Source organism: Mustelus asterias, chromosome 13 (assembly GCF_964213995.1).
Source record: "Mustelus asterias chromosome 13, sMusAst1.hap1.1, whole genome shotgun sequence".
Lineage (NCBI taxonomy): Eukaryota > Metazoa > Chordata > Chondrichthyes > Carcharhiniformes > Triakidae > Mustelus > Mustelus asterias.
The window spans coordinates 18,733,073-18,754,714 of NC_135813.1; the positions used below are offsets into that span (position 1 = coordinate 18,733,073).

The window sequence follows — 21,642 nt, forward strand, 5'->3', positions numbered from 1 at the left end:
GAGGGAATGACTAATTCCCAGTACAAGATGCAGAAAATTACATATATTCAAACCAAAAGAGAAAATGCTGGAAAATCTCAGCAGGTCTGGCAGCATCTATAAGGAGAGAAAAGAGCTGATGTTTCGAGTCCAGGTGACCCTTTGTCAAAGCTTTTTTCCATATATATTACATATATTCAAAACAAGCTATTTGGACTGTACGTAAACATTGTTATACGGCAGTCTATATTCCAATGGAATTGACAGTCGTTGATTATCTCTTTAATAACAAGTATACGCACCAAGGTTTTTAAACAGTTAAGTCTGTTTATTACTCAACTCAGACACCGAGAGAATGTGCAGACTCCGCACAGACAGTGACCCAAGCCGGGAATCAAACCCGGGTCCCTGGCGCTGTGAGGCAGCAGTGCTAACCACCGCGCCACCCCCTTATACCAGTGTGACTGCTAGATCCTCCTGTACATTTCCTCATTATAAAGATGATGCAAGTGCAGATGAGAAGGAAGCCAAAAGGAAGAAACAGATGCCTGGGGTTCGGATAACTCACACAAGACGGACGTAATCTGTACCTCACATCGGAGTTACTGCCTTGCTTTAATATCACCGCCCCACCTTGACCATTATGCTATGCTCACCATTCTGTCCGAAGTTCAGCTCTGCTCTCTTGTAGTACAAGTTTGTTTTGAAAAAGGACATTATTAAGATGAAAGGTGGTCTGTGGCCAGAAAGATAGTTGAGGGGGGAAAGAAGCTAAGAAAATATTTAAAGTGAAATTGAATGCTTTTAATCAATTTACTGAATTTAAATCTACCCTGCTCATGATGTTAAGAAAACATCACAAACAAAACCAGTTGCTCCACAACGCAATGGGAAATATACTGTGCCGAGAGGTCTTGGTAAATAAGCATAAGGTGCCATCTGCTGGTACAAACATGAAGTGCAAATCCACTTCCTGTTATGTACTAAAAAGACTAATTTTCAAGAACTGGAGTCTGTCATTCATGAAATTACACTATCAACACTATTCTAAAACCATTCTGAAGCTTTATGAAAAACTATTAAATACTCATTACACTTTTGAATGTGTAGAATGAAAACCAGTGAAATACTGTAGCGGAATCTTAAAACTTTATTTTGATAAGTCGAAGCTTTTCGTGTTGCACTTGTCAGGGCACTTTGCAAGAATGCACCGGTAAAAGAGGAAAGCAACAATTTATATTGCACGAGAAGAAAATGCTGGTCTGGCAAGTAACCTCCAATTGGTAGAGGCGTTGCCATGGAGGATGCACCAGATGGCTGACAGTAAACTGCCAAGCTTTGTTTGAAATTTAAGGCAGGCAGTTTGGCCCTGATTGGTCAGGGCAATCTCCTAAGGGATATGTCAGCGAGTGGCTGTCACTTATTCTATTTAGCTGAAACTGGAGTAATGTGCGTACATGTTCTTTCTATCTGCAGAGAACAGGACTCTGTGTATTAATACTTGTACACGCAAATGCGCCCCGCTGCTGTGAGTTTGACTGACAGATCTTAAATTGGTTGTCAATGTAATTCAAAGCACAGTAAGAAGTCTCACAACGCCAGGTTAAAATCCAACAGGTTTATTTGGTATCACGAGCTTTTGGAGCACTGCTCCTTCGTCAGGTGAGTGAAGGAGCAGCGCTCCGAAAGATCGTGATACCAAATAAACCTGTTGGACTTTAACCTGGTGTTGTGAGACTTCTTACTGTGCCCACCCCAGTCCAACGCCGGCATCTCCACATTATAATTCATAGCACACTGAGGATTATTTAGCAAATCATGAGATCACATCTGACGTTGGGCACCGTGTTTTGCACGCACGGCTGGTTGGGTATGGACTGTACCTTGCTTGCTGCAAACAGCGGCTGAGGCATGCTGTTTCAATGCGATCTGCAAGTCTCTGGGACTTACGACCATAGCATCACGCTGTCACTGATACTCATATAGCACACGTAACTCATTTGTGTGACAGGCAGTGTCTCTTTGGCTTGACGGCAGCATCCTGTTAGTGGTGAATATCATACTGATATTGTATATATACAGATATACAGATATCATACATTGCTGCATAGTGGCAGCGTGAAGAGCTAACCTCAACTGTTGCTCATAGTTTTGAGACCTTGCCCTCCAGGGTAATCTGCGGTAGACTGGGCACTTCACAGGGCAGAAAGTGAGGGCATCAGGTTTGCACAGTGCGAAGTGATCTGTTCAGGGTAGCCATTATCCCCACAGGATGCCTTTGATGTGCCCCAGTTGAGCAGCAAGCCTGCACGGTCAGCAAATGGCCCAGGACCTATTTACAAGGTTATTACCAATAAAGATCAATCTTACAACGTGTGGAACTGTAAGAACCCCAGCGCGCGTATCGACCAGTAAGAATTCATTCTGAAATATCAATCATCGAATGGAACAGCACGCAGGAGGCCATTCGGCCCATCAAATCTGCACTGGCTCTTTTGAAGTGCAATCCAGTTAGTCCCACGCCCCACTCTTCCTTACTTTAAGTTTAAGTTTATTTTTTATTAACGTCACAAGTAGGCTTACATTAACATTGCAATGCAGTTACTGTGAGATTCCCCATACCCCTGTAAATCTTTTCCCCAAAGTACTTCCCCAATTCTCTTCTGAAAGTTACAAATTCAAAGCTTATTCGCCATCCTATCAGGCCATGCGTTCCACATCTGAACCACTGAAACATTTTATCCTGATGTCACCTCTGGTTCTCCTGTCACTCTGCACCCTCTGGTCCACCTCTTCTGCCACTGGAAACAATGTCCTTGCTCTAAATCATTCAAGCTTTTAAACCTCCATCGAATCCCATAGAATGATACCTGTGATGAGCCAAATATCTGTTGTCATATGACTGTGCCAACCAGAGTGGAGTTAGACTACACAAGGGAGTGAAATCATGGGGTTCTGGGCAAGTCATCATTTGACATCAAGATGAAAGGAGATGCAAAACCTGCAAGGATGGCTAAACCGGTGAGAAAGTTAAAAGTGTTCTCGATCGGGGAGAAGGTGAAGTTGATAAAGCAAGTGGAAAACTATGGTGTGAAGCAGAAAGCGGACATCATGGGAGTGGGAGATTCCACCATCAGCATTGCCATCATTACATAGAATGCTGTCGTCAAGTCAAGGAGACATTCTGCCTATCACACAAATGAGTTGTGTGTGCCATTTGAGTATCAGTGACGGCGTGATGTTAGGTATGTAGGTCGTAAGTCCCAGAGACTTGCAGATCGCATCGAACAGCATGTCTCAGCTGCTGTTCGCAGCAGCTAAGGTACAGACCGTACCCAACCAGCCATGGTTATCCAAGCCATCAATACTGAGGAGTACAATCCAACTGTTCTAAAGTCAATGTTCAAGATGAGGAAGGTGAGGAAAATGGGTGTTGGAAGCCACAATTGCGAACTGCTTCCACCATGCTGGGTTCAAATAGGTTGTCAGATTGTCAGTGACAATCCTGAATCTGTGCCCTTTGTCACCAATTCAGTGAGAACAATTTTCCACTGTTTTAATTTCTCACAGGGAAGGCGATGGCCCAGTGGTATTATCACCAGACTATTAATCCAGACATTCAGCTAATGTTCTGGGGACCCTGGTTCGAATCCCATCACAGCAGATGGTAGAATTTGAATTCAACAAAACCTATCTGGAATTAAGAATCCACCGATGACCATGAAACCATTGTTGATTGTCAGAAAAACCCATCAGGTTTACTATAATGTCCTTTAGGGAAAGAACTCTGCCATCCTTACCTGGTCAGGTCGTATTAGAAGTATTAGAAGCCCTACAGTGCAGAAAGCGGCCATTTGGCCCATCGAGTCTGCACTGACCACGATCCCACCCAGGCCCTACCCCCATATCCCTACATATTTACCCTCTAATCCCTCTAACCTACGCATCTCAGGACACGAAGGGGCAATTTTAGCATGGCCAATCAACCTAACCCGCACATCTTTGGACTGTGGGAGGAAACCGGAGCACCCAGAGGAAACCCACGCAGACACGAGGAGAATGTGCAAACTCCACACAGACAGTGACCCAAGCCGGGAATCGAACCCAGGTCCCTGGAGCTGTGAAGCAGCAGTGCTAACCACTGTGCTACCGTGCCGTGGCTTCAGAGCCACAGCAATGTGGTTGACTCTCAACTACCCTCTGAAATGGCCTAACAAGCCACTCAGTTCATGGGCAATTAAGGATGGGCAACAAATGCTGGCCACATGAGGCCCATGTCCCGCGAATGAATAAAAGAAAAACCTTCATTAGGTCACCCTTTACCATCGCTATGCCAACAAAGAATGATTTCAGTTTTTATAATCTTTTTATTCCTGATCTACCTTTGCTTCTTTACAGCTCTGACTCTGTAATTGGATGCCCAGAATTTCCAACTGTAACCAAACCAATCTTGCACAAATTCGCTCACTTTTGTGTCAGTGTTCCAGGATATAAAACCTTGGCTTTTTCCATATGGCTCTCCCACTTTAAAGCTCGAGCATAAATGGCTCTGTTCCACACTCCATTTAGAGCTCTGCCGTTTCTCCCACTGTTCTTTCGCCAAAAATGTCGTATGTTATATTTCTCTGCATTGAACAGCTTGCCAACTCAGCCAACAACAAGTCTGTCTTCTGGCAGACTCCTGTACTCTCCCTCACAAGTTTCCCATGCCTTCAATTTGACAGCAGCAAAATCCGTCCTGCTCCCATTCATTTGTACAAAGTGAACAAAACAAAAGATGCCAAAACAGAGATCCCCAAGTCACATCAGTAACCATATCCCCAATTTCTACTCTGGCCCATTGGTATATCTCTACTCCTGAAGTCACACCTTTCTGACCTGAATATAACACGATATCTGTACAAAAGTGTACATATTACACAAGAAAAGTAGTGTATACTTGTGGTGCTGGAACAAGGAAGGTTTTGCACTCGTGTGAAAAATAAACTTTCCTCATTTAAATGAATAGCGTCACCAAAGGAGCAGGGAAACTAAAGCTGTTATGCACAAGTTTATAGAGATGCAGGTCATCATGCTTATTGAAGTTTTAATGCCCCACCATAGTAATTGCCAGTAAACTCTTGGCTGCACTCAATTGTGTTCATATTTACATACCATGATTGCACGCATGAAATGATTCAGGAGTTTGGAACTGATGTTTCCAACATTTGATTTTCCTTCACATTTTCTCCCTTTCCCTTAAGGTAGAAAGATAGTAATCAGAAACTTGAGAAAGTTGGCCTTCGATCAAACTACACACGGGAATTATTTTTCAATCCTTGTGACAGGGGTTACAACTAGATTTAAGTCCAAAAGAGGAAATGCTAAAAATCTCAGCAGGTCTGGCAGCATCTGTAAGGAGAGAAAAGAGCCAACATTTCGAGTCCAGATGACCCTTTGTCGACAAAGAATGGTGAGGACAACAAGTGAACAAGCTGATCCAGGTACGGCTGTTAGTTTCTCTTTTCAGGACATCTATGTCAAGCTGCTGAAGGCATCCAAGTCAAACGAACTGATGGACCTTAAAGACCTGGTAGCAGAGGTTGGCCATTCAGCCCATTGAGTCTGCTCCGCCACTCAATGAGATGATGACTGATCTGATAATCACCACCAACTCCACTTTCCTGTCTTATCCCATAACCCGCGATTCCCTTACTGATTAAAAATCTGTCTATCTCAGCCTTGAACATACTTAATGACCCAGCCTCTACAGTAAAGAATTCCCCAGATTCACTATCCCGAGAGAAGAAATTCCTCCTCATCTCTGTCTTAAATGGAGGATCCCTTGCTCTGCGATTATGCCCTCTGGCTCCAAGACTCCCCACAAGGGGAAACATCCTCTCGGCATCTAACCTGTAAAGTGGAGGGAAAGTAGCTCAAGCAAAGAGTTCGATTAAGAGATTGGTGCTGAAGTAGATGGTACCAAAGGAAATTTGCAAAATAGAAGTGTAAAATAACACAACTTTTTAAATACACCCAGATTAACGAGAGATATTTTGTTTTTCAGATTGAGAAGGAACATAACAGCCAGAAATAAGGGCACAGTGCTTTCAGTTGCTATTATTAATAATCATGACTCAGTGCGTTGCCCCAAGCTCTTACTTCTTTCTCCACAAAAATGTTGGTCAGGCTCGGTTTTCCTTCAGCCAATGCAAAAAAGAATGCATTGCGGGCCATCTGCGCTTGCACTGAAACACAACTCAAGCAGAGAAGAAATAACCGGCAATGTTTTACATGCTGCTTAAACTCTCCCAAAGAATGTGGGCCCTAAAAGGAACAGGTTGCAGGCTGTTTGGCATCTATTCTGTTAGCTGAATAAATGGCTACACTCCTCCACGGGAAGCATTTTCATAACAAATAATATGTTGGCTCAAGCGCCTTTAAAAAAAAACAGGTGGAGTTCCTGACCTTAGAATATAGAATCCCTACAGAGCAGAATGAGGCCATTTGGCCCACCGAATCCGCAACGACTACAATCCCACCGAGGCCCTATCCCTGTAACCCCACATATTTACCCTGCTAATCCCCCCAGGATACAAAGGGGGCAATTTAGCATGGCCGATCCACCTAACCCTTGCATCTTTGGAGTGTGGGAGGAAACCGGAGCACCCGGAGGAAACCCACGCAGACATGGGGAGAACGTGGAGACTCCACACAGACAGTGACCCGAGGCCGGAATCGAAACCAGGTCCCTGACATTGAGGCAGCAGTGCTACCTTTGTAAGTCATGATGTGGAGATGCCGGGGTTGGACTTGGGCGAACACAGTAAGAGTTTTAACAACACCAGGTTAAAGTCCAACAGGTTTATTTGGTAGCAAATACCATTAGCTTTCGGAGCGCTGCTCCTTCGTCAGATGGAGTAGAACATTTCCACTCCATCTGACGAAGGAGCAGCGCTCTGAAAGCTAATGGTATTTGCTGCCAAATAAACCTGTTGGACTTTAACCTGGTGTTGTTAAAACTCTTACTGCCTTTGTAAGCCAAACAAAGAGCAATATTAACTTCCAGGATAGCAATGGAAATTTCATCAACGAAAGACCTTTGTGATATAAACGTGAAAATACATGGGTTTTTGGGCAAAACTTAACTTTTCATTAGTTAGCTCATCTGTGGAAGTCTTTATTATCGATGGAAGTTCCCAGATAAATAAGTCGTGTCTTCCGAATAGCGCAGCTTTCAGTCTGGTGTTAGTCTTTATTTTATGCACACGGGACAACAGCGTATTCCACTTTGTCTTTATTGTTTTGAAAATAAATCCCAGAACAACTTTTATACAATTTCCTGAAAGAAGAGAGTGCTTGTAAGTGTTTCAGGAGAGCAAGAGTTTGCATGGAGCCTTTATGGGAGAGGTGACAAAGTGTGATTGACGTGATGAATTTCAAGGCATTGCCTAAAGGTGGGAGGAATATCGAGGAGTTTTGGGAGAGTACACAAGGGGCTAAGGTAGCTGAGGACAGGTCCATTGAAGGTGCAGTTCAAGGAGACTGGAAACCGGTGGAGTCCCTGGAGTTAGGATTGAGGTGAGGATGAAGGGATGAAGAATATGGAGGAGGTAAGATGGGATCATACCCTACAGTGCAGAAGGAGGCCATTCGGCCCATCGAGTCTGCACCAACAACAATTCCACCCCAGGCCCTATCCCCACAACCCCACAGATTTACCCCGTTAATCCCTCTACACATTCCGGGACACTGTGGGCAATCTAGCGTGGCCAATCAACCTAACCTGCACATCTTCAGACTATGGGAGGAAACCGGAGCACCCATGAGAAACCCATGCAGACACGGGGAGAATGTGCAAACTCCACACAGACAGTGACCCAAACTGGGAATCAAACCAAGGTCCCTGGAGTTGTGAGGCAGCAGTACTAACCACTGTGCCATCGTGCCGCCCATGAATGGAAGCAAGCCCTAAATGAGGACCTTAACTTTGTTTGGGAAAGCCACATGCTACAACAATTATTCTGATAGGGAGGCTTGGGGAAGGAGACACCACAAAAAACTGGGGGGCCAGTTTTAGCTCAATCAAAACCCATTCATTTACATAGAGTTAAAATTGGGCCCCATGTTTCTGTAGACACCTGAAGGTTAACCAATTTATCCACAATGAAATGGTGGATGGCAGGGGTCATGATTATAAGGTAGATAACAAATTGGACAATAAAACAAAGTAGTCAATGGTTAATGACCCATCCATTCAGAGGTTCGTTACATCATGTAGAGGATGTTGGAGAGGTTGAGCTCCGAGGATGAGCTGGATGAGATGGCTATTTTCACCATGGAATGAGGTAATTGGATTTTGTGCACCAAGGATGGACATGTTGAGGAGAGACCCCAGCCTGGGGGCATCAGCTGGCTGGCAGCAGATAGCTGGAGGCTAAATAAAGGGACACGCTAAGCGAAAGGGGCAGAGGCAGGAAGAGAGGGAACAGTGTTGGGGTGAAAGATGGAGTTTTGAGAACAGTGTGTCAAAACCCCTGAAACCCCCTTCCTAACAGCACGGTGGGTGTACCTATACCACTGGGACTGCAGCGGTTCAAGAAGGCAGCTCAAACCAGCTTCTCAAGGGCAATTAGGGATGGACAATAAACGCTGGCCTGGCTAGCGACACCCACATCCTGTAAATCAATTTAAAAAGATGTAGAGTGAGGGAGACAGAGCTGCCCAGGTATCCCAGTAGCAGAATCACTATTGTAAAGATTAAGGTCACAGGGCATTTTTAATGGTGGAAACATCATTCAGGTGATGAGGAGAACAGAACGAGAGAACACAGAACAGCAGGACGAGAGAACAGAGACTAGCAGAATGAGAACAGATGGTGATGGCTTTAATATATACAGTAAGAAGTCTCACAACATCAGGTTAAAGTTCACTTAACCTCTTAACGACTCTGACCAACTTTTACAGATGCGCCATAGAAAGCATTCTTTCTGGTTGTATCACAGCTTAGTATGGCTCCTGCTCTGCCCAAGGCTGCAAGAAACTACAAAAGATCGTGAACGAAGCCCAATCCATCACGCAAACCAGCCTCCCATCCATTGACTCTGTCTACACTTCCCACTGCCTCAGCAAAGCAACCAGCATAACAAGAACCACACGCAGCCCGGACATTCTCTCTTCCATCTTCTTCTGTCGGGAAAAAGATACAAAAGTCTGAGGTCATGTGGCAACCAACTCAAGAACAGTTTCTTCCCTGCTGCTGTCAGACTTTTGAATGGACTTATCTTGCATTAAGTTGATCTTTCTCTACACCCTAGCTATGACTGTAACGCTACATTCTACACTCTCTCGTTTCCTTCTCTATGAATGGTATGCTCTGTCCGTATAGCGCGCAATAAACAATACTTTTCACTGTATGCTGATACATGTGACGATAATAAATCAAATCAAAAAGGTTTATTTGGAATCGTGAGCTTTTGGAACGGCGCTCCGACTTACTCCTGATGAAGGAACTGTACTCCGAAAGCTCGTGTTTTCAAAAAAATTTATTGGACTTTAACCTGGTGCTGTGAGACTTCTTACTGTGTCCAGCTCAGTCCAACGCCAGCATTTCCACATTAATGAACTCAGTTAAGTGTGAATATACCAGTAATAGGAGGCAATCTCAAAGAGCGGCTACCAGGTTACTGATGTGACCAACAGAGGGATGCTGCAGTAGTGCAGTTGGAGTACTATTCTGAGATTGGTGCGAGTATAAAAGAAAGGGTGGGTATTTTATTCTACATATAAAAATCTGATTGGGGGTGTTGATGCTTTTTTTTTCACTCATTCGTGGGACATGGGTGTCGCTGGCTGGTCAGCATTTATTGCCCATCCCTAGTTGCCCTTGCAATGGGGATCTGAAATGTACAGAACACAAAGGGTCGTCTGGCATCCAAACGTTAGCTCTTTTCACTCCTTACAGATGCTGCCAGACCAGCTGAGGTTTTCCAGCATTTTCTCTTTTGGGTGCACAGAACACAAAATTGACGCAAAACAACTAAAATTGTTAAAATCAAATCGTCACGCAAGGAATGCATCAAAGACATTTATTAGAAAGAGACAATCACTCTGTACAATTTTATACTGGTTTCTTCGTTCTAACATACAAAGCCTCAGTTCACAAGGAACGTCTCTCTACATTTATCCTCCATTGTGTTGCATGGAAAAATGGGGTAGATTCAGAATGGTCCTAGCAGCTCGAAATGGGGCATCCATGAGGCACAGTGGGCCATCAGCAACATTCCAACCTCCCTGCTAATGTGGAAAATTGCCCAAGTATGTCCTGTGCACAAAAAAAAACAGGACAAATTTGAGCCAGCCAATGATTGCCCCATTAGCCTACTCTCAATCATCAGCAAAGTCATGGAAAGTGTGGCGAACAGTGCTATAAAGCTGCAATCGCATAGCAATAATCTGCCCACCGATGCTCAGGAGCCAAATTCCATGGGTGAGGCAAGAATGACTGCCCTTGACATCAGGCAGCATTTGACAGTGTGGTATTACTCTGTCCTAGTAAAACTTAAACCAATGGGGACCGGGGAAAACTCTCCGCTGACTGGAATCACATCAACACAAGGGAAGATGGTTGTGGGAGGATGATCATCTCAACCCCAGGACATCACTGTAGGAGTTCCTCCGGGTAGTGTGCTCGGTCCAACCATCTTCAGCTGCTTCACTCGCTGATGATTCTGCAGTGTTCAGTTATATTGACAATTCCTCAGCTCACCAAGTAATCCATGCCCATGTGCATCAAGGCCCAGAGTAACATTCAAGCTTGAGCTCATAACCGGCAAGTAACATTTGTGCCACACAACTGCAAGGCAATGACCATTTCCCAATGAGAGAGATCCCACCCATCTGTCCCTGACATTCAACTGCATTACCATCAACACCTGGGCAGATCACCATTGACCAGAAATTTAACTGGACCAGTAAAATAAATACTGTGGCTAAAAGAATAGGTCAGCACCTGGAAATTCTAAGAAGAGTGATTCATTTCCTCCTTTTCTTCCCCAAAGCTATCTCACCATCTCCAAGTCACAAGTCAGGAGTGTGATGGAGTAGTGTTAAGAATTTGAGAAGTTAATGAGGTTAACAGTTGAACTTCAAATGAAAACAAAATAACAGACAGGTAACAAGATTAGCAGGCATCTACAGGAATGAGATGTGATTTGCGCAGTAACAAGATTAACAAACATCTAGAGAAACTGAGGTGTGAATCACCGTATCAGAAACATTTGTTTACCAGAGATTAGTGGGGCTATACAAATGATAACTCCTAAAGGCAAGGAGTTTGAGAGATACAGATAGCCAAATCCACAAGGTGGAATATCGGATAGATTGAACAATATAACTGCTAGCACCATCTTTGGGGAGGCTAGTTTTCCATCCAATCTTCAGAGAGGCCTGCTCCATCTAATATTGAGAGCCACGTCAGATTGCAGATATTCTCTTCTAAAAGACACAGTTTCGTATCTTCGCTGAAACCGGACAAGACGTTTTCCCAGATTTGGTCATCTAAGCTGTATTGTGTGGTAACTATGAGCTGGATTTGATTTATAGAGTTACTAAATAGGATGTTGTTTGGGAAAAGTTTATTGAAGTTTATTTATTAGTGTCACAAGCAGGCTTACAGTGACACTGCAATGAAGTTACTATGAAAATCCATTAGTCGCCACACAGCGCCTGTTCGGGTACACTGAGGGAGAATTTAGCATGGCCAATGCACCTAACCAGCACATCTTTTGGACTGTGGGAGGAAACCAGAGCACTCGGAGGAATCCGACGCAGACATGGGGAGAACATACAGACTCCGCACAGACAGTGACCTAAGCCAGGAATCGAACCCGGGTCCCTGGTGCTGTAAGGCAGCAGTACTAACTCCAAGGTGTCACCTTGAATTTAGGTAACTTTGGTATATTTTTGGGAACAAGAGCTAATTTCAAATAAAACTGTGTTTAGTTATTAATATACTCAAGTGTCATAATGTAGATGAGCTTTTCTTGTCATTCTTGTTTCTTTCTTTTACTTCAATAAATACTCTTTATTAATTGTTTACACAATGACTAGACTGGTTCCTCACTAGGGTTGTACATTGTTCCAAACATATATACACCACCAAGAACCAGTGTTTCAAGTTATCCTTCAGGGTTCTGAGACACTCTCATAGATAACATCAGTGGGGTTCTTAACAATACTCTCCACTTGCCTGGATGAGTTTGCCTCCAACAACACTCAAGATGATCATCATCCTGGACAAAGCTGCCCGCTTCATTAGCACCCCATCCACCACCTTCAACATTAATTTTCTCCACCATCGACGCAGTGGCAGCATATATATAAGGCACACTGCATTAAAACACCAAGGTTCCTTCAACAAAACATTCCAAACCTACAAGCTTTACCACCTAAAAGAATAAGGGCTGCCTGTGCATGGAAATACCACCACCCGCAAGTCCACTCCAACTGATACACCACCCCAACTTGGAAATGAGTTGTTGTTCCTTCACTACTGCTGGGTAAAATCCTTCTCCAACAGCACTGTAGGTGTACCTACATCACCTGGACTGCAGCAATTCAAAAAGGCAGCTTCCTCATGGCAACTAGGGATGGGCAATAAATGCTGACCCTGGCATCGATGTCCACATCCCACAAATGAATAAAAACAATGCAAGGGAACTAATAAATTTCAAAATCTGTAGCATGAATTACACAAATGCCAAGATGCTGTCTTAAGTAGCAATCCATTTCTATGCTAGGTAGACTGAAGTCAAGACTGGTTTACTTTGGGTTAATCTGTCTCACCTGCACGCGTCTCCCGCATTCAAAGAAAATAATAATTGGACAGTTAAGTGAGTAGGTACACATATCAATATGTTGTTATATTCAGGTGAGGAGGTACTGACCAGCTCCCCTCTTTTCCCACTCCTCATTTGACTCCAGGATTTTTTAAAAAGGAGGACATGCTTGCTAATTCAACAAGTGTTTAACTGTTTATCTGCTGTGACGAGACGCGCACGTGCAGTCAGTGTGGGGCATTTAATGAGATCCAGGAGTAGAGTGCCTGGGCCTTACACTTGGACCATTATGGACATCTTCCTCCTACTCTGGCTCCTGCACACCATCCCACTCCAAAATCAGGGCTTTTGTGTTCATATTGCCCTTTTGCTTTCCAGAGTTTGCGATCCTAATTTAATACTGTTATATAGAAAACAGAAGATGTGAGGGACAAAAATAGACACCAAGACCCAGAAGAGCTGAATGTGGGTGAAAGAGCTTTTAACAAGCGTCTTAGAGGAATGATGCAGTGGATGATGGATTTAGGAAGACATTGTAGATAATGAAAGCTAAGGCATGGCCGACTACGGGAGCTTGAAGGGCCATGAAAATCATCACAAACTAACTTCATGATGTTCAGTTGTCGAAAAAATAATAATTGCTGAACTTGCCCAGAAGCTTAAAGTAGATATCATAAAACAAATTCTTTGAACATGGTGAAATTGGGTGTAGTCTTTTATGATCAATTTTGCAAAACCTGCTTATCCTGATGCAAGTTTTGATTCCTAACAGCACTGTGGGTATATCTACAGTGACTCACCAACACCTTTCTCAAGGGCAATTGGGGGAATGTGCGATAAATGCTGGCCTGGCCAACAATGCCCACATTCTGCGTTAGAATAAAAGGAATCAATAGTGAAAAAAAATGTACTGAAGCGGATAGAGCAAAGAAAAAGTCTTGCATAAGGTATGAGGAGGTCATGTTCAATCCACCTTCAAAGGCTTTTATAAAGATACAACTCCCCTCTAATCTTCCAAATTGCATATTTTTGCTGTACACATGTCAAAGTGAAAAATAATCTCCTAACATTTTCCTCTGTGTTTATTTTTTATGAAGCCATAAACAGGTAAAAATAGATGACACAAATAATTGGCAGTGACTAGTAATGCTGCATCAAGTAAAATCCAGGACACGGGAAGGTAGATGATGGAACATGGGGCAAAAATACACCAATCCAAATAAACTGCATGTGATTATATTCAAAGCTGGTTTGGAATACCCAGCTCAAAACTTTAATTTGGCAACAGATATTCTATTCTCAATATTAAAGTGCACTTCTGCATGAACCCAAGTTTAATTTTGTCTGGGTACGCTATTCAAATGGAGCCATATTGATTAACAATCCCAAAAAGTAAGAAGTCTCATAACACCAGGTTAAAGTCCAACAGGTTTGTTTGGTATTACGAGCTTTCGGAGCGCTGCTCCTTCATCAGGTGAGTGGGCCCAAAAAGGAGAGGGCTCGAGTATGTTTTTTATTTTTTGACAGACATTATGACAGATTTGGGTTATGAGCAAAGTGCATTAAAATGATTTACTGTCCAAAATCAGCTGTAGAAGCTTATTGCTAAAATTCGTTAATCCACCACAAAATACCAGCTCCTGCTACAGCTACTCAGTGTCAATCCTATCATCAGTAGGCATATCATTGTTTGTATTAAAATATCATAGAATCATAGAAACCCTACAGTGCAGAAGGAGGCCATTCGGCCCATCGTGTCTGCACTGACCACAATCCCACCCACACCCTACCCCCATATCCCTACATATTTACCCGCTAATCCCTCAAACCTACGCATCTCAGGACTTTAAGGGGCAATTTTTAGCATGACCAATCAACCTAACCCGCACATCTTTGGACTGTGGGAGGAAACCGGAGCACCCGGAGGAAACCCACGCAGACACGAGGAGAATGTGCAAACTCCACACAGACAGTGACCCAAGCCCGGAATCGAACCCAAGTCCCTGGAGCTGTGAAGCAGCAGTGCTAACCACTGTGCTACCGTGCCGCCCTCGCCCATAATAATCACGGGAATCACATCTCTTCTATCCTGGTGCAAAAATATTCCACAGAATCATAGAATGGTTACAGTAAAGAAAGCAATCCAGTTAAAAATGTACCTCTTTTTTAAAGCATTATTTTGACTTTGAAGTGTGTGTCTGTATCTCTCAATCTTTTGCTAGGTCACGAGCATCTCTGGGCTCGAAGTCCCATCTCCCACTGAGATTTTGAGTGGCTGAACCTCACTAACCCCACTCAGCCTTCCAATTTGAAATTCAGTTAGAAATGAAACTTGCATCTAGCATTATAAACAAAATGCATCATAGGAATGGTCCTTCCAAAGGCAGGAATCCCTTGTTGGGAGCTGTTCTTCCAAAGACAGGTGTTCCTTTTAAAAGGAGAGGCGATTTTTAAACAGGATAAGTGATTGCACATAAAAATGGAACGATCTTCGTTGTTCAAATTAAAGATCTTCTTCACACACAAGTAACTACAAATGCAAGAACTTCTGCAATCAGCTCCGTTAGAATATGAGCAGGAATGCATGACATCATACTGTATGACTGCGTACACCACATGAAAGGAAGCTGCTTTGTGCCAAAATCTTGTAGTAATGTTCAAAATTGAAAAAAAAAACAAAGATCAGGACTGGTGCGAATGGCCCTCAACAAATTGGCATGAGGTTGTGACCTAGCTGATGTTCACATCTATATTCTTTCATTTTAGTGGCCATGCAAGCCTGGAATATGGGAGCTGGAGTGCGAGATACGTATGGACAATCTTCAGAGAATAAGGGTGACTCTACCTTTTAAGATCCGTTCACATGTTACAGCCACCTATACCAAAGCAGTTCTTAAACAAATAACAAAACAGTGCTAGCTGGCTTCAAGTGAATATTTTGGAGGAGACATTGTTCTGCCAAACCACAGAAATACTAAATGCTCAATAAATGTTAGTCATAGATTTACAGGTGCCTTTGAAGCAAGCTTATGAGGTGGCCATTGTGAAGAAAATTCTATCAAGACAATTATTGTAACTACTAGTGCTGAAGAATGAATCCCACCAACTACCTCATCAGTTTTGCAATTGTAAACAAACTACAATATAAAAACTACTTGAACCTCCCTACACACATCAGTGTAGTGCAAATACTGCTCCAATCTGGCCCACAAGAGGCAGGACAGAGAGACTCAAAAGATAATCTGGTGGTGATGGGTAAGTTTTCCCTTGTGCAATAAAATTGTGAACTTATTCTTTATTGATGGCTTTATGAATTCATTACACAAAGGAAACCTTTCTCCACAGTAGCAGACTAGACTCTGCGGAATATTATGAGGCCAGGTCATGTGTCTTATTTCTTTGCACCATTAAAAGTCATGATGTGGAGATGCCGGCGTTGGACTGGGGTAAACACAGTAAGAGTTTTCTGTTGGACTTTAACCTGTTGTTAAAACTCTTACCATTAAAAGTTCCCATGGTTTGGCAACTCCCTCAACTTCATTTGTTACATTGAACAAAATATAAACATAAATATCAAAACAATACATTTTCCTTTGAGGGCGCGGAGGGAGAAGAAGCAAAGCTCCATTATATCATGTAAGGACGGAAATAAATTTAAAGTTTTAAGTTTATTTATTGGTGTCACAAGTAGGCTTACATTAACACTACAATGAAGTTACTGTGAAAATCCCCTAGTCGCCACACTCCGGCGCCTGTTCGGGTACACTGAGGGAGAATTTAGCATGGCCAATGCACCTAACCAGCACATCTTTCGGACTGTGGGAGGAAACCGGAGCACCCGGAAGAAACCCACAGAGACACGGGGAGAACGTGCAAACTCTGCACAGACAGTGACCCTGGCACTGAGAAGCAGCAGTGCTAACCGCTGTGCCACCGTGTCAGCATGGTAAGCTGCTTACAATCACAAGCCAACAAAAGATGCATGCATAACAGCTCACACCTAATAATTTTTCTTGAATATTTTGAGAATGTACGATGGTAATGTGGTACACATTGTACATGTAGATCATTAGGCAACAAAAATAAAGCACTTCCCAAAATACTTGTGGTTAAAGTGCTCTCAGAACAATGTGTGATTTCAGAACAGAGCGAATAGTCATGGTAGCTCCAATTCGATAGGTGTGACCAAATGAAAAATTCTTCAATTCTGTTGGCTGTTTATTTAGAATATCTAAATTTGAAGATGATACTAATCAATTAGTGCAGAGGTGCATGAAATTAAGCAAGTTCTGGTAAGACTTAACTGGGAATGAATACAAAACATGCTAAGTAATAGATATAAAATTATACTAAAAATGGGAAAATCCAAAACAAAGATTAAGTTTGTTAACTAAAATGAAATCAGATGATTTTGTGTATTAGAAGATCTAACTTTGAGTGTGAGTATTCCAATGCACAATAGCAGTTGCAAAGTGAGTATCAGATTCAATTAAAAGATGCCTTGAATATAAATTTGTTGAGGTATTACTGACATTTTATGATGTACAAGTGAGGTCATAAAGGCAACACAATGTCCAATTACACTCATAATGCCAGAGGAATGATCTGTTAGCAACAGAAAAAGATTGAGCAAACGTCAGATAGCTGACGCCAAAGCAAAATACTGAGGATACTGGAAATCTGAAAAAAAACAGAAAATGCTGAAAAATTCTCAGCAGGTCAGACAGCGACTTTGGGTAAATTGATGGACCTATATTGGCACACACAGTGGCACAGTGGTTAGCACTGCTGTCTCACAGCGCCAGGGATCCAGGTTTGATTCCCGGCTTCGGTCACTGTCTGTGTGGAGTTTGCATGTTCTCCATGTCTGCGTGGGTTTCCTCCAGGTGCTCCGTTTCCTCTCTCAGTCTGAAAGATGTGCTGGTTAGGTGCATTGACCCGAACAGGCGCCGGAGTGTGGTGACTAGGGGATTTTCACAGTAACGTCATTGCTGTGCTAATGTAAGCCTTACTTGTGACTAATAAATGAAACTTACTTATTTAGTTTGAGAGCCAGGTATAAAATTCAAACTGTCAATTTCTTGGTTACTATATAATGTGTTTCTGGAACACTTTTCACCATTAACGGGTACGAGATAAAGAATTTGTACAATTCATTACAAAGCAATTGATGCATATATTTGAAATATATTTAGCTTGAAATTTTATTTGTGGGACAAAGAGTTAATGTTTCAGATCAATAACTTATCGGAATTGGGAAAAGTTAGAATATAATTAAACTCTACCACCCTATCATAGACCTTCTCTTTTCTTCTTTTCCCACCACTCTCATTGGATCTGTTTAAAATCTATTACATTTCTCACCTTTCCCGGCTCCGATGAACAGCTAATGATCCAAAACATTAGCTCTGTTTTTCTCTCAACAATGTCAAAATTCTTACAGATATTACAATCCCAGTTGGTGTTACTATTGGACTACCGGAAGATTCCAAAATAGAATCTTGGCTCAAAAGATGATAACTTTTACCTTTTGTTTTAGAAAACATAGAGGAACAGAGTTACAGAATTGCTAATTAGTTTTAACCACAAGGAAAAAACATTAAACATGAAAAGTTTGATTATAATACAATACTCCTTTACTGCCCCCTTAGTTTCACAACTGTATACAGTTTTCAAAGATTTCTACTCTGAACCAAATGGTTTTAATTTGATTTATTATTGTTACATGTATTGGCATACAGTGAAAAGTATTGCTTCTTGCGCGCTATGCAAACAAAGCATACCATTCATAGAGTACATAGGGGAGAAAGAAAGGAGAGGGTGCAGAATGTAGTGTGTTACAGTCACAACTAGGATGCAGAGAAAGAGCAACTTAATATAAGGTAGGCCCATTCAAAAGTCTGATGGCAATGGGCAAGAAAAGGCTGCCTGACTTGCTGAGTATTTCCAGCATTTTCTGTTGTTAATGCGAGAGAGCTGCCTCCAGACTATAGATCAATTTTGAAGAGGAACGAATGATGTAAAATCTTACCACATTAAAACAGTTTTAAAGGAATCATAATGAGGTTACTAAAAGTGGATGTTGTCATATTGTTGTCATATGTTGTCATAGGGCGGCACGGTAGCACAGTGGTTAGCACTGCTGCTTCACAGCTCCAGGGACCTGGGTTCGATTCCCGGCTTGGGTCACTGTCTGTGTGAAGTTTGCACATTCTCCTCGTGTCTGCGTGGGTTTCCTCCGGGTGCTCCGGTTTCCTCCCACAGTCCAAAGATGTGCGGGTTAGGTTGATTGGCCATGCTAACATTGCCCCTTAGTATCCTGGGATGCGTAGATTAGAAGGATTAGTGGGCAAAATATGTAGGGATATAGGGGTAGGGCCTGGGTGGGATTGTGGTCGGTGCAGACTCGATGGGCCGAATGGCCTCTTTCTGTACTGTAGGGTTTCTATGATTTCTATGATATGTTGAGCAAAGGAGAGCCAAGAAAACTATCTGGTAAAATAAAAGAACATTTGAGGGAGTGTTTGCAATCAAGGACTTTCAAATAGTTACTTCCTAGCTCTAGTTATAAAAATATAAAGTTTCAGTAACTATAATTATTTTTATTCAAACCTTGGAGACAACAATGATTACTTTAAGAGCAGTTCCGTTTTGTATTACGGATTGAAACTTAAATGACACCAAAAGTCCAAATTGGTAATAGTGACTTCTTCATCATACTATCCTGGTTAGGTGCAATGGTCGTGCTAAATTCTTCGTTAGTGTACCCGAACAGGTGCCGGAGTCTGACAACTAGGGGATTTTCACAGTAACCTCATTGCAGTGTTAATGTAAGCTCTACTTCTAACACTAATAAATTAGCTTTTAATAAACTATCCCACATTACTCAACCAAGTTATTCAGAGGTATGTGTGCTAGCAAACACCTTTGTGTCCAGTTGTTATAAAAGGAATCTTATAAAATAATTCACATTTATATACAACTGTTCAGAGCCTCAGGACATCCCAAATCATTTCATGGCCAGTTGAGTACCATTATTTTCTAACTGTAGTCACTGTTCAAATGTAATGCCAACTGATTTGTACAAAAAGTCCTTAGAAGAAAATCAGAGATAAATGGTTGAGGGATAAATGTTGGCCAAGACACTGGGAAAAATTCCCACTCATTGTCATACAGCGTCAGGGAATCGATTATGCTTGCTTGAGTGAGCAGATGTGGCCTTGGTTTAATGTTAGATCTGAAAGATGGCACCCTCGGTACTGCAACTGAAAGGGTTTGAAGCACCTGACCCACAGATGTTGCACAATATTGAAGATACAGCAGCTATATTGTTCACATCATGGAGCTAGGTATGAACATCAAACACACGATTGCAGGGGAACCAAATGCCTTTCAGCTGCGAGGAATGCCTGCACCATGTAAGGTCACCAATATACTAATACTCTGGAGAATATTGGTTCCTGCAATCAACTATGACACCACCTCTTGTGCTGGAAATGCTCAAGTTTCTTCTTAGATTTTAACTGCATGCCTAACTCCAAAGACCTGTTTCCAAGGTGATGTTCTGAATGAAGCAACCATTTTATGAGATACTGACTTGGTGCTCTCAATGCTTGAGAGGAGCTTCAGACTTTTCAAAGCTATGTCTCACGGTAGATACCATTCATGATGATCAGTTACAGGTAAAGCCAAACCCATAGTGCCAGGCCCTCTGCGTGCCGAGCGACTTTTAGCTCAACCAATACTTGGAGACTAAAGAAGAAAATGTTCTGGAGTGAAGGAAAATACTGCAGTCTTATCTGACCAACCCCACAGAAGGACATTGCTGAAAATGAATCTTGTAAGGCTAGAATGCAGAACCAACCGATTCACAGCACAGAATCAAAGCTCTCCTGAATATGAAAGCAACAGTTTGACACTCTGCTGCTGAATAAGTTAGATCAATAGCTGATATCATAGCTGTTCCGCCAAGTGGCAGCTGAAGGACAAGATCATAGAACTGTAGGAAACAAACATTCTTTAATGAAACCCCCACTGTGAATTTCTCCCAGTGGATTTACACCACGTTATGGGGAGGTACAAAATATAAAACAAGCAGATTCATGTTATTAAGTTAAAGGTACAGCCTCATCTGACAGAGCTCTTGGCAGCAGAACTATCAATATACAGTATCTTATCTGCCAAGATCATAGAACAGAATCCCTAGAGTGCAGAAGGAGGCCATTCAGCCCATCGAGCCTGCACTGACTCTCTGACGACAATCTCATTAAGGCCCTATCCCTGTAACCCAACGTATTTAGCTTGTAAATCCCCCTAATCTACACATCTTGGGACACTAAGGGGAAATTTACCATGGCCAATCAACCTAACCTGCACATTTTTGGAGTGTGGGAGGAAACTGGAGGAAATCCACAGACACTGGGAGAACGTGCAAACTCCACACAGTCACCCAAGGCCAGAATTGAATCCAGGTCCCTGCGAACCACTTGTGATACGGTGCTGCCTGTAGTATCCCAACAGTAAAGTTAGATTTTAAATTGTTCCCTTTATTTGCTTGCACTTCTTCCATTATTGTGCTATTGCTCTATTTTGATCGGGTCTTTTGTTAACCTTTGCTACGTGGCAGTCAGTTGACAAAGCTGATTCCTTGTCCACTATAGTCAATGAAAGCCAGATGGGAACCATAGATATTTGAATGCCCATTACACCATTTATTGCCCATGTGGTGGAAGTGGGAATGGCCCAAAGCGCTTTTATGCTTCCCATTATGCATTATGTCTCTGCAGTTTCAATTTGTAATGGAACTTGGCTACTGTATTTATGATATTGATTATTGGTCCAAAAA

At 42.4% G+C, this 21,642-nt stretch overlaps 1 protein-coding gene across 13 annotated transcripts in view; it reads right to left on the reverse strand.

The window, feature by feature from the left end:
* Positions 1–21,642, reverse strand: part of mvb12ba (multivesicular body subunit 12Ba) — a 168,031-nt gene that overhangs the window by 4,786 nt on the left and 141,603 nt on the right. For 4 of the 13 annotated variants that reach the window (XM_078226451.1, XM_078226445.1, XM_078226446.1 and 1 more), the window contains one exon: positions 10,034–10,282. The exons of 8 other annotated variants lie outside the window; for them this stretch is intronic. In XM_078226451.1, coding sequence (XP_078082577.1) covers positions 10,232–10,282 — 51 coding nt within the window. In that variant the 3' untranslated portion in view covers positions 10,034–10,231. Of the gene's footprint in view, positions 1–10,008; positions 10,283–21,642 lie in introns of those variants that run through there. One more of the 13 variants, XM_078226452.1, reaches the window with a different exon arrangement.